Source organism: Thermobia domestica, chromosome 7, assembly GCF_964235325.1.
Source record: "Thermobia domestica chromosome 7, izTheDome1.hap1.1, whole genome shotgun sequence".
Taxonomy (NCBI): Eukaryota; Metazoa; Arthropoda; class Insecta; order Zygentoma; family Lepismatidae; genus Thermobia; species Thermobia domestica.
In genome coordinates, this window is record NC_137460.1 from 114,336,305 (window position 1) to 114,349,098 (window position 12,794).

Below are 12,794 nucleotides of genomic sequence, written 5' to 3' on the forward strand. Positions count from 1 at the left end.
GTAACTCCACTGACAAACTTTGGGAGGTAATTCCTTATATGAAATGAAAGAAAAAAGTTCTTATAAACATAGGTCGAAAAACATCTCATTTCAGAGTTATGAACCGCCGAAAATTCGAAATATCATATTTCGAAACGCCCTGCCTTAGAAACTATAGGACCTATAACAAGCGATTTAAGGAATGACACAGGAACTAATATGTGAACTATCTAAATACCCATGTTTTACCATCCTCCGTTATCGGCGAAACGAACGCGTTATTAGTACTTAAAAGAGTATCCCTATACCTCAATTTCCTTTTTACAGTTCCTTTCGCTGATCGGAGGATGGTAAAACATGGATGTTTAGATAGTTCGCATACTAGTCCCTTTGTAATTCCTTAAACCGCTTGGGATCGGTCCTGTAGTTTCTAAGGCAGAGCGTTTGGAAACGTGAATTTTCAAATTTTAGGCAGTTCATGACTCTGAAAGGAGACGTTTTTCGTCCATGTTTATTAGAACTTTTCTTTCATTTCATATAAGGAATCACCTCCCAAAGTTTGTCGGTGGGGTTACCTACCACCCTGTATAATAAAGGGACAGGGTGGTAGGTAACTGCGAGAACACACATTGTTTTCGGTAAATTTGAAGGCCATGAAATAATACAAGTAATCTTGATGGATGGATGGATTCGATTTTTGCATCCCTTTCAGCAGCGAGGCTATACGAGATGTTGACCTACAGTTTAGAGTGAAATACGAACCACATGAGCTCCCGCTGGGAATCAAATCTGGGTCTCCTGAAGCGAAGAGACGTATGTTAACTACAAACCATTGAGCTCAAAACTAATTACAATTAATAACAGATCAGAGTCACATCAAGTAAGTTAATACTGTGTCCACTAGTGGCACTATTCTCGCAACGTAACAATTTTGTCAACTGGTATGTCATATTTTTCGACGATAGTTCTTTATTTCTTGGTAATTTTCATGATAAATTTAAGAATGAGAATATGAAACACAAACCCACAAATTACGGGTCTCGAAGAATTTCGTCGGGACGCCGGGACACCATTTCAACGCGCTCCGTAGGTTAAAAGATACGGATGATTAATGAAAGTGAATGATAATGAAATGAAAACTGCTTTAAAAAATCCATGCACACGATGTTGTCCACCACAACCTCAGATGGCCTGGAAAAGAACCAGAGATTATGTGCAACAGAAATGAGCGCTCTGCCATTGAGCCACCATGCCCCCCCCCCCCTTAATGTTGTTTAGTATTGAAATATTTACTATCAAGAGGATATGTAAAATATATTATCTTGTAATAGTTAGAATTTTGACAACTGCTATTCTTATTGGAGAAATTTCCGACAATTTAACCTAATTATATACTAAAGGGGAATAAAATGAATGGTTGACAACACATTAATACTGGTTGGTTGAGTGTAGAATTCCATGTGTTTCAGTGAGGAAATTACGTACTATCATCCGAAGTAGATTAAATTGCAACGGTAGAATAATTCACCAACAGTAATGACGTTAATCAATTTTCCATAAAATAAAACATTGAAACTGAGAGACTCTAGACGCGTTAACCATCTCAAATGCTACAATAACATCGTATAAGAAATTTGTTCTATCTTATATCAAAATTACTCAATATATTTAAATACAGTAATATTTAATTACTATGGTTCAGCCGAAATAAATCCGAAACTAGTCTCTCTCTCTCTCTCTCTCTCTCTCTCTCTATATATATATATATATATATATATATATATATATATATATATATATATATATATATATATTCTTTCTGCAATGACAAGACACGAAAACATAAATAAACATAAATGTAAGCTACTATAATTGCCTGAGATGACAAGCATGGAGGATTTATAGGACAAAGTTTTGCTTTCATAACTTTAAGCGCATCCAGGCGTACAAGGAAAACTTCTAGCAAAGATACACAGATAAACAGGAAAATTGAAACAGCTTTTATTTTCCTTCTAAGGAAGTAGTCTCAAAGGAATTTGGATTTTATACACTCAATTACTTTATATGAGTAATTTTTAGCTGCTTTTTAAACTGTAATTTCACATATTTTCACATAATTGTATAGGGTCTATGGCTTTTTTTTTTTTGGTGTAGAAAACGCTGATAATGTAGATGAATAGATGGTTAAAAAAAGCCTCTTCTAGAGGAAATTTAAGAATTTACAACTAGAAGTGTCAGTGTACACCACATAAAAGAGTTTGGTTTGTCATTGTACACAAAGTCAAGAGTGAAGCTTGAATTTTTGCATTTCTCCTCGCCCTCCCTTCCCCCACTCGAAAAACTTTAATAAGATGAATAAATATTTGAAAACAGAAAATATTTAAGTTTTTAGATTTGTCAAATAGAAAGTCATTTAGTTTCATTTTATTGTAGTTATTCCACGGGTACATTAGCATTTTGTATCCTGGAAAGTATACTAACCCTCTCATCACAGCAACACTGCGAGTAGTCTATCAAGGAAGGATTATATCCATAATTACTCCTATAGGAATGAATACATGGGGAACCGAGTTTTGATTGTCCATATCTTTGGATCAACTAGATAGATCACGTCCATGAACGAACTTGATTACTATCAAGAGGATATGTATATTATTTTGCAATAATTAAAATTTTGACAATTGCTATTTTTGTTGGAGAAATTTCCGACAATTTAGCGGAACTTTCCTCTCTACACCCTGGTCAAAATTGATAGTATTTTTGAGATTTTGCGTCTCTTGGACAGACTCACGGACAGTAAATACATAAAGGAATTTTTGGTAAACTAATCCCCTTAGAAATTATTTTCATCATAGGATTACCCATTAGATGAGCGCTGAGAAAGCTGGTAAAACTTCCAGACACGATGTCCACCACAAAGTCGCGGCCGGGATCTGGCGTGTTCTTGTAATCTAGCTCTCATGAAGAAAAGATACTATGGTGGAGAACGACCTACCCTGTGAGACAGGTGCGCACCCAGAAATTTATGTTACGAGGGGTGTAAGCTTAGGGGTGGGGGTGTTCAATACCACAACCCACTACGTGTATGTAGTATTGAACGGATAATATTCTGCACCCGAAAAGACGATAATCAATTTTAAAATACTTCCAGCTATATTTTCAGAAAAAATGGTAGAACTAGATTGTTTTATACAGATGAAGTAAGATCAAATTTTCATGTTACATCAATTATTTCCCTCTTAAACAACTATAGTTTTATTGAGAAAGTGTACAAATGTATGTTCAGTTAGGAAGGTTTGGGGGATCAAAACCCGATGAATACCCTCATGATTGCCCCTGATGTGAGAGTTAATTTTGTATGACTGTTTGTGCGTTCGTCAAATCCCCGGTTGTACTTCAAAGGCGACGTTAATTTTAGACCCAGTCCTTCATAACCCAGTATTTCATAAGGACGTAAAACACAAAACCTCGAATCAAACACTTTTTTTTTTTTTTTTTTTTTGAGCAGATATTTTATAGGCAACCAAATCTGTGGTTCGCATGACACGTATTTATGTAGTGTAGTTTGTAAAATACAGATGTGAAATTATGGAAATAATGCTCTGGTACACAATAAAACATAAAACCTTCGTCGACCGATAAGTGATGCGTAGTCGTATTTCGATGCCGTTATTTCTGAGTTTCTAAAATGGGGTAAACTATCTCTTAATTATTGTAGCCCTTGATGATAGGTGAATACCAAATTTTTTAGTCTTCACTAGAATTTGAACAGGGAACCACGCGCCTTCCCTATTAGAGTATACCGGAGTACACAAATAAGTAATACTAAAATAAAGTTGTTAAGAAATTTGGTTTAGCAAAAGCTCCTTTATGTATTTAATCTGTTCATCTGTCTTCCTAGGAGATATAAAATCTAAAGAATTACTTAATGAATCATCCAGAAATGAAGTGGGTCAGTGAGTCGTGACCAAGATTTCTGAGTGGGGTCAGTGGGTCGTGGGTCAATAGAACGTGACCCACTCTGACCCATCGAACCACCATGGCCCACTCTGCTCAGTGCACTATAGACAGAATTCTCTGAACACCGGTGAATTTGCCTACGTTTTACTTTCAAAGCTTTCATTTTTCTTCCTTTTTCATTTGTTTCTATTCTGTACTTACCTAAGATGAGTATATCTAATGGTAAGTGAAAAAAGACCTTCAGACACTTACGGATATTGATATTTGTAATTGATATAATAACAATGGGACTTACTATTTGGCTTTCCAGACAGAGCCTGTGCGTTTTTAGAGGAGCTGACTATTGGAAAAAAATATTTTTTGAATCATTTCTAATATATATAAAAATGAATGTAACTATAGTATGTATGCGTGATTATCATGGCCGAATGGCAAAGTCAAATGAAATGACTTTCGGTATATAGTCAGGCCCCAATTCTAACTGGCATGTTATCATATCGCCTTCATTATAATACGTATCCTAAGGGGGGGATGGGGGTCCGAATTTGTGCGAAAAATTGAATAGCTCACTAGCCGTTCAACTTACAGAGCTGAAATTCAGTATATTTCACAGCTTTTTTTTTTTTTTTTTAATTACAAGCGTAAACTCTTTAAGTCAATGGACAGGAGGGCGTGGATCATGGGTCAGAGTTGATGACGATAGGTTTTGGTGGGTCATGGATCAAGTTTTCATTGACCCAAGCCATCTCTGGGATCATCATCAATTTTGGCCAGGATATAGAGGAGTTGTTCCCAACCAGTGTGTAGTGCAGTCTCATAGGGAGTGTAGCGAAATTTTAGTATTTAAAAATCATGAAGAATTTAATCATTAGTTAAAATCAATTTCGCAACAGGCTGTACTGGTCAACGCCTCTACCGGCACCAACAATGCTAAGTATTACATAGTCACTACTTTTACAGAAACGTGTGGCGATGTCGCGGGCGCTCAGTAAAGTATATCGTCAGTCAAAAAGGTTGGGAACCACTGATGTAGAGGGCTAAACTTAGCAGTCACGTTCGTTGATGGAGATGATTTATCCAATTGCTCTCAAGATATCCTTAAAAAGTTGTTTTCTATGTATTCCTATTCTATATACTTCGAAATCCATCCTGATAGGGCAAGAAACCAACAAATCAGCAGAACATTGTTGGTTGCATGATTTACAGGCTTTGCCACAGGATGGTTTGATAAGAAGTACTCGGACCAAAATGAACTCCTTCATATGGTATACTTACTTATATGCTACTTGTGTATTTGGCAGAAAGATCTAGATTTTGTGATGGTACATTTTAGTTGAGTTGATGAACACACTCCTGGTTTACATTTTGGAAACAACAGACGTCTGCGAGCTGATGTTTCAGACGTTGTTTTGATAACAAGGAAAATAGATGCATATTGCTCGCTGCCTGAAGGTAAGTCTAGATATAAATATCCTTCTAGAATTCGAGGAAAATCACTTATTACATTAATATATATACGTGGTTTTGTAATTCATTAAACTACTGTTATATTTAGCTCCAACTCAGTCACGGTTGGAATTATCGAGAGGGAGGGAAGGAATTCAGCCGTAGGTTGGAATTCCATTCTAGAAGCACAACGCCTTCTGTATAAACCTCACTTGTAGTTAACATAAATTCCCGTCTTGTATTGTCTTATTGTTATGAGACCGTAAACAACAATTACAAACAACGCGGAAGCATATGTATATGCAGGCGTATGTTCCGTCGACAACATGATCGAGGTGCTGAAAAGAGAGATTTAAAAAAATGCAATTGTCTATCCTAACCAAGATCTGTCGTATATTTTTCAACTTTATATTTTTTGATAACATACAGAGTATGGCAATATGTGAAGCTTGAAGAACTGGCTCTCTCTCTTCGCTGATCTAATGGGTACCGCGCGCACTTTTGGCCCACGAGATCCCGGCTTTGATTCCTGATAAGAGTCTTGAAATTTGAACACATTACGCTGATTCGGATTTCACCTTAATTCTAAGTCAAAGTCTTATGTAGTCTAGGTGCTGAATAAGGACGATAAACTTAAACCATCCAACCAATCAAGTGTCGACATGCGGCATAGTTTGCCTTCATACACTAGCGTACCTACTTTTAAAAAATACAAAAACATATTAACCCCATTTAAAAGAAAACGTTTTGGATGAAATTTATCTATTACTTCTAATACAGTGCGTTAACAAAATAGAAGCTCATGACAAATTTCATTTTACTTATAATTAGATAGTGACAAAGGTTCTAGGGAAGTTAAGCTATCAAACTAAGCTAGGGAGTATTAAAATTAATTAAATATGTATTTTGCCTCAATCAGTCTAATTTTTAATTTCATATTCGCTTGATTTTCCCGCCATTAATCAACTTATTTCCATAAACACTTGGTAATTATAATAATTTAAATATAGACAGACTATTTACAGTCCATCACGAAATACTATAGCCGACCAAGATGGCTTTCAGTTGAATAATCTGTGCTCAGGGATCCCGTTACCGTTATTTCTAGCTAGTTTAGCCAGGTGCAATTTTCTAACTCAATTACCATTCTAACGTATACTGAAATAATAATACTGGGTTAACACCGAAAATTGTGTGTCATCAGATATCGAATGCAGAAGCACGCACAGCAACGGCACGACCCTAACCCTAGTACTATGCACGAGTACAATGATTTAATTACGAGCTAATTGTGAGATTAAAATTGAGTTTGGCGCACAAAGCAAAAAATAAACTGTCACCCTCCTGTTGGTGTAAATGCTAGCGTGCACGCCTCTTGTGCAAAGGGTTCCGGATTAAATTTCCTATGGGAGAGCACGGAATGCACGAAAAGTGGTTATAAATTTCGATTCCACTTTAAAATGTAGCTCCACGTCTCATATACACTTGGTGCTGAAATGGAAGGTTAAACTTCCACCACCAGGGGTAGACTGGCCTGGTGAGCAAATGGCCAATGCGTCCTCCTATTTATGGGGCCCCAAAAAATCTAGTCAGTAATGAAAATAATACATTTCTGTGAAACATTATAAGATTTAACATTATTTTTCTAGGATGATACACAAAATAATTCACTTATCTTGTCTAGCTTTGTTAACAGTGGCGTATTTAGGGGGGGCTTCCGGGCTTAAGCCCCCCGAAATCTTACTTACTATAGTAAAGTATATGAAATATCTTGCAGAATTTTCACATTTTCAGGCAAAGCCCTCCCCGAAACAAAATCGTAAATACGCCACTGTTTGTTAACAATATCTTTTCAAGGCGTATATGAGGTTGACTGGCGCCGCGATTGTCTTCTGCAATCAAACTGTAAACTAAACTAGCACTTTTGTTTGAAGCAGGTTTATTTCTCATTTTGAATCATATTTTGTATGTGGTTATAGAAATAATATGAGATATCTATAGCAACAGACACACATAAATGACATAATACACCTCCCATCCGACAATTTGGTACAGCACCTTCCCAAAATCTGTAACACTGCTCTTCTAATGAAAGCAGTCGACCCCTGACCACCAGCACCAACAACGGAATAAAGAGGATCTTTTCTTTGCCTTTAGAGTATATTTGCCTCTTACTTTAAGCTCACAGACTGATTATGCAATATGTTCTGCAGATACCGATAGATTATTGAAAATTACAACTTCTTATTCTCAAGGCCATACTTTCTGTTCCGCTCCAATACATATCCGGTTCTCGATTTCATATTTCAATATCAAGTTAGAATAATATTTTGTGTGAAAGGGGCAGAAGGTTCAATCAACTTTTGCTTATTACATTCAAAAAAAAAAAAAAAAAAAAAAAAAAAAAGCAATACAGCAATATCGATAACTCCATTGCGACAAGCGAGAAATAATGGCACCTGGATGCCAATGCACTTATCACGCATCACCCAGATGAAAGAGTGCAATCTGGTTTCTGCGATATGGCAATCAATTCACTCCTCCCCCTTCAAGACGTCTGCTCTGGTTATGCCACTACCATATTGAATCGGAGGCAGATCTAGCTCGGGGCCAGGGAGCTTAGGCCCCTCAGTTTTTTGAGTGTCAAAAATAATTGAAAATATTACTTGTATATTTTTGAAAGTTTAATATAAACTCATGATATACCTATCACAGTCTGGGTTTTGGTTGACCCCTAGTCTTTACCTTCTAGATTCTCTCTGTATTGAATATAAAGGTCTCTATTGTAAAATTTCGCATTTTTTTTAACGATTTATCAATAAAAGAAGTAGTTCATCACCATGTTAAAGACTTAGCATGGTCAGTAGCATCTTGGAGGGGGGAGGGACAGTATTCTGCAGGTGTAAGTTTCATATATTTTATTCGTGTAAAATTTGCGGAGTTCATCCCCTGCTCGACTAAATGAAGGCCCTAATCAAAAATTAAAAAAAAAAAAAAAAAGGAACGGAACGGAACGGAATACTTCGGAATGATGAAATGGTAGAAAGACCCACCCAAATCCTCAGAACCTGACGCTATTATAGAAGCCCATATTACTAAGAAATACCGGATTACACATAATGAATTCATTATAATTAACCTTTATACCCTTCCGAAAGTAAATTTTGGTTATTACTGGCGACACAAACATAAAAATTTTATTATTAGCACAGAATAACATACTTTTTAAAATGATTATTTCAGTTAGTACTTTATCCAGGCTCTTCGATTTCGGGGGAACTAAAGTTCAAAGGGGGATTAATTCATCATTTACATGCTATACTTACATCTTTAAAAATTTAAGGAGAATCTAGAACTTTGAGGAAGGAGAATTTCCCCCCTAACATTGTCTGGATAAAACACTAATGTTAAGTAAAAACGGGAACACAGGGGTGCCGCAAGGTTAGTTATTATCACCTCTATTCAAATATCTCATACAAACCACCACCACCACCAAACACCACCATGCAGAACGAGATTATATGTAAATATTGAATACGGCTTTAAGAAATATTTTTAAATGACAACATAATATCAAATGGTATTGCTACACAAACACCGCAGAAGTTTGTTATGCTACCGGCAAAACTCGAAAAAGTAAATTACCTATGCTTTGGGAATGCAAATTCCAGCTTTCATTGCCGAACACAGGTACTATTAAGCGATGTGATCGTTTTCTTAACAACAGCTGTCAACACGCGTATATTATTGTTTTATGTTGTTACGCGAGAAACGATAATTATAGCAAAATAAAAATTAAAGTGCTCTCTCTTTACATACCTTTTTGTGGGAAGCCCTGAGCAAAGACAATGCAAACAGCAAGTAAAATGACAACTTGTAACTTCATGGTGATTTCTGAAAACAAAACTTCGTTAGGATAGAAACAACACTTTAAGACAGCTAATTAACTACGGAACACAGAACACTTTCCGCTTGCACTCTTCACAACTACTGTGAGAGCGCGTAGCTCGTGCGTAGATATTTAAAGAAACATACACAGCCAATGAGTATGAGATTGTCGATGACGTCAGGGAAGAGGGAACAGGGTTGTCAGGTGCAATGTAATTTTCTTTATTTTTAAAGTCAACATTTTTATTTCTCGTGACCTCGAGCCGAGAATTGATGTTCATAAACAACAATTGCTTGTACTGTAGATGGCTTTCTTTGCACGTGAGAATTTAATATTTTTTAATAATGTTTATGTGTCTTCACTTTGAATTTATTCTGAAGGGCGACTAAACACGAGAAACACATACAAACAATAATTTATTAAAGTCCATGTTTGAAATACAATGAATGTTTATTCCAACTTTGATTTTATTTTTATTTATTTGCATATATTCAGCAGGATTGTTTTATATAGAAGTAAAAATTATGGTACGGTAATTAAGGACACATTTTACAAATCATTTTTCACAAAATTAATTTGTTAAAATATATATATAAAAAAAAAACTGTACGAATTTGTTACTTCGTTGGGAACAGTGATCGCCAAACCGTCGATCGCGAGCTACTAGTAGCTCGTGGGGACATTTTCGGTAGATCGCGTTGCGTTAACGCTCCGGTTGGCTAACTTTGATTGCTCCACTAATCCTTCCATAAACAAATGTGTGTGTGTGTGTTTTTTTTTTAAGTTGGTAGCTCTCAGTAGGATTTAAAAAACGGTACAATTGCTCAAAAGCTGCATAAGTTTGGCTACCACTGCTTTGGAACAACAAATAAGGACAATATAAACATAGGTATATTTCTATAGGTGTATATATATATATATATATATATATATATATATATATATATATATATATATATATATATATATATATATATATATATATACATCGCAGAAAGGTGGTGGTATGCCATACCTTGCGTGTCAATTAAGAATTAGCATTTATGGGTTCTCTGTAAATTGTAGCTTATTGAATACGATCATTTCGTCTCAAACTCGCTTTGATGTGCAAAAGTAAGATTGAATCTAATCATATGTAGGAAATTAGTTTCCAGGCCCATAACCAGAACACCAAGCCAAAGGGGGTAACTTAAGTTCACTCACCCGGCTCGCGCCAAGTGAACTTTGTGGTGGACAAACACCGTATGCGTTGGTTTTCTCGGGTTTCTCTCGTTTCTTCCCATTTTATTCATTCCACCATTTCGTTTACTTCTGATCATCACTGTCTCCTTTAGCCCACACAATATAAACGTGGGACTCAAAGATTTCATTTCATTTTTGAGTTCGCTTCACGTTCTTGACTGCTTTTTTAAAACATATATTTATCTAAACAAACCGTTAAGTTTCAGGAAGGTTGTTGTTTTTCATATTAAATAACATTTTGCTTTTCAATAATAATTATCGATTTATTGAAATAATTAAATTAAATTAAATTATACTCTTTTAGATTAGGAAGAATTGATAAATACAAATGAATTGTAAAAGTATTGATAGAAAGAGAAAGTGGTAACAAACGGGGGAAACTCCAAGAAAATCTATAAACAAATAGGTTTTCATCAAGCTGGCTCAGTCGGGGATCTAACCAAGGACTCTAAATAGAATTACACGCGAGATGAGACAAGACAGAATTTTTGTGGCAAGAATATGAGACGAGACAGCTTTTCCAATAGAAACAGATACACTTTCCGTGACGGAACATCACTTTCACGAGATACCTTCTAAGACGAGACAACGTCAACTCTTGTCTCGGACTCAACCTTAACCCAAGACAATAGAGATAAACACTGTATCAGTGTGCCGCGCCCTGGCCTCATACCAGATAAACTTTTTTAAAAGTGCTTTTTAACACAGATTTAAGTGTTTTTCATAAATATACCTTTTTTAACAAAGAAGTAGGAGTTGTTTCAATTTAGATATATCGAATACTCTACGAAATACTCCTGGGGGCTGCGGTGGCTCAGTGGTAGAGCGTTCACCTCTGGTGTTTGGGGTCCCGGGTTCAAACCCTGCTCCCGCCAAGTGAACTTTGTGGTGGAAAAATACCGTGTGCGTGGGTTTTCTCGGGGTTCTCCCGTTTCCTCCCACTTTCTTCATTCCACCATTTCATTGATCTCTCATTATCACCGTCTCCTTTAGCCTAACCGGCATAACCGTGAGACGTAAAACTCAAAAATTTCATTTCATTTCTACGAAATACTCATAGTTAAGAGATGTGATTGGATAGGAACCTAAGGAAAAACTTCATTAAGTAACTTTATTTACATAAATTGAATTCACATTTACATTACGACACTTGCATCTTTGTAGTCAATGGATTGTTTTTGCGAATTTTAGTCTCTCTCAAGCCTCCGGCTAGTCTATAAATTGCCTGCGCACTAGTGACATCTCTTGACGTCAAGTAGAAGACAGCGGAGCTAGCGACAACTATTAGTCTGACTGTGAACTATTAAGAATTAGTGCAACTAAGACTGAGAATATATAAATACTTTTGCCTAGATGCTTATGCAACCCGCAACTCTTTAATGAATTGAAGTTTGCATATCGGCATTTAGACTATTACAGAGTAGTCTAAGGACTTTTTTCTAAAGAGGTTGGAAGATATAGGGGAGACACGAGACAGCTCTTTGAATAGAAACGGATATAACTTCCAAGATGAGACAACACTTTCACGACACCGTTCTGAGACGAAATCGCTTCAACTCTTTGTCTCGTAAGCAATGGCGACTCTTCAGGGAAGACATGTGGTGTAAAAATAATTTTCAATTGCTACAGTGTAAGGAAAAAAGTTACCTAATATTAAATTCTTGTAGAAGTTTCTTTCCTGTAACGGCAGATACTATTCGTACATCACCTGATCTCTTCTTTGTGGTGGACAAACACCGTGCTCGTGGGTTTTCTCGGGGTTCTCCCGTTTCCTCCCACTTTCTTCATTCCACCATTTCATTCATTACGCATCATCACCGTCTCCTTTAGCCTAACCGGCACACTCGTGGGACGTTAAACTTCAAGATTTTTATCACCTGATCTCGAACCCAATTAATGAACAACACTGGAACTACCTGATACAATACATTAAATTAATATATAAACTAATTAACATATAATAATAATCGGCAAACGTTTCAAATCTGTGCGTCACGCCAATTCCTAATAGTATAATAAACAATAACACTAATAGACATTGCTACCTGCCTAAGCCTAATGCTAATAAATGTTCTACCTACGATATCAGGCGTTAAGCTGTGGAGGCAATTTCCTGATTTAGTAGAACTACTAGTTTAAAAAACAATATTGAAAACGCAAGTGGTAATAGATTTCTACCACTTCCGGTTTTAGTAAAGAGACTATAGTGAAGATGGAATGCATTCTTGAAACGCCTAATTGATTTGGAGAAAACCGCTTCTCGCTATTACTGTGTTTA

The 12,794-nt window shown here is 36.2% G+C and overlaps 1 protein-coding gene across 1 annotated transcript in view; it reads right to left on the minus strand.

Annotated features, from left to right (window-relative positions):
- The window catches only part of LOC145690364 (uncharacterized), a 65,287-nt gene extending 55,891 nt beyond the window's left edge, over positions 1-9,396 (minus strand). The window contains exon 1 of the mRNA XM_081765190.1: positions 9,205-9,396. Within this exon, the coding sequence (XP_081621316.1) occupies positions 9,205-9,271 (67 nt within the window). The 5' untranslated portion in view covers positions 9,272-9,396. The remainder of the gene's footprint in view (positions 1-9,204) is intronic.
- Between the last annotated feature and the right edge of the window lie 3,398 nt (positions 9,397-12,794).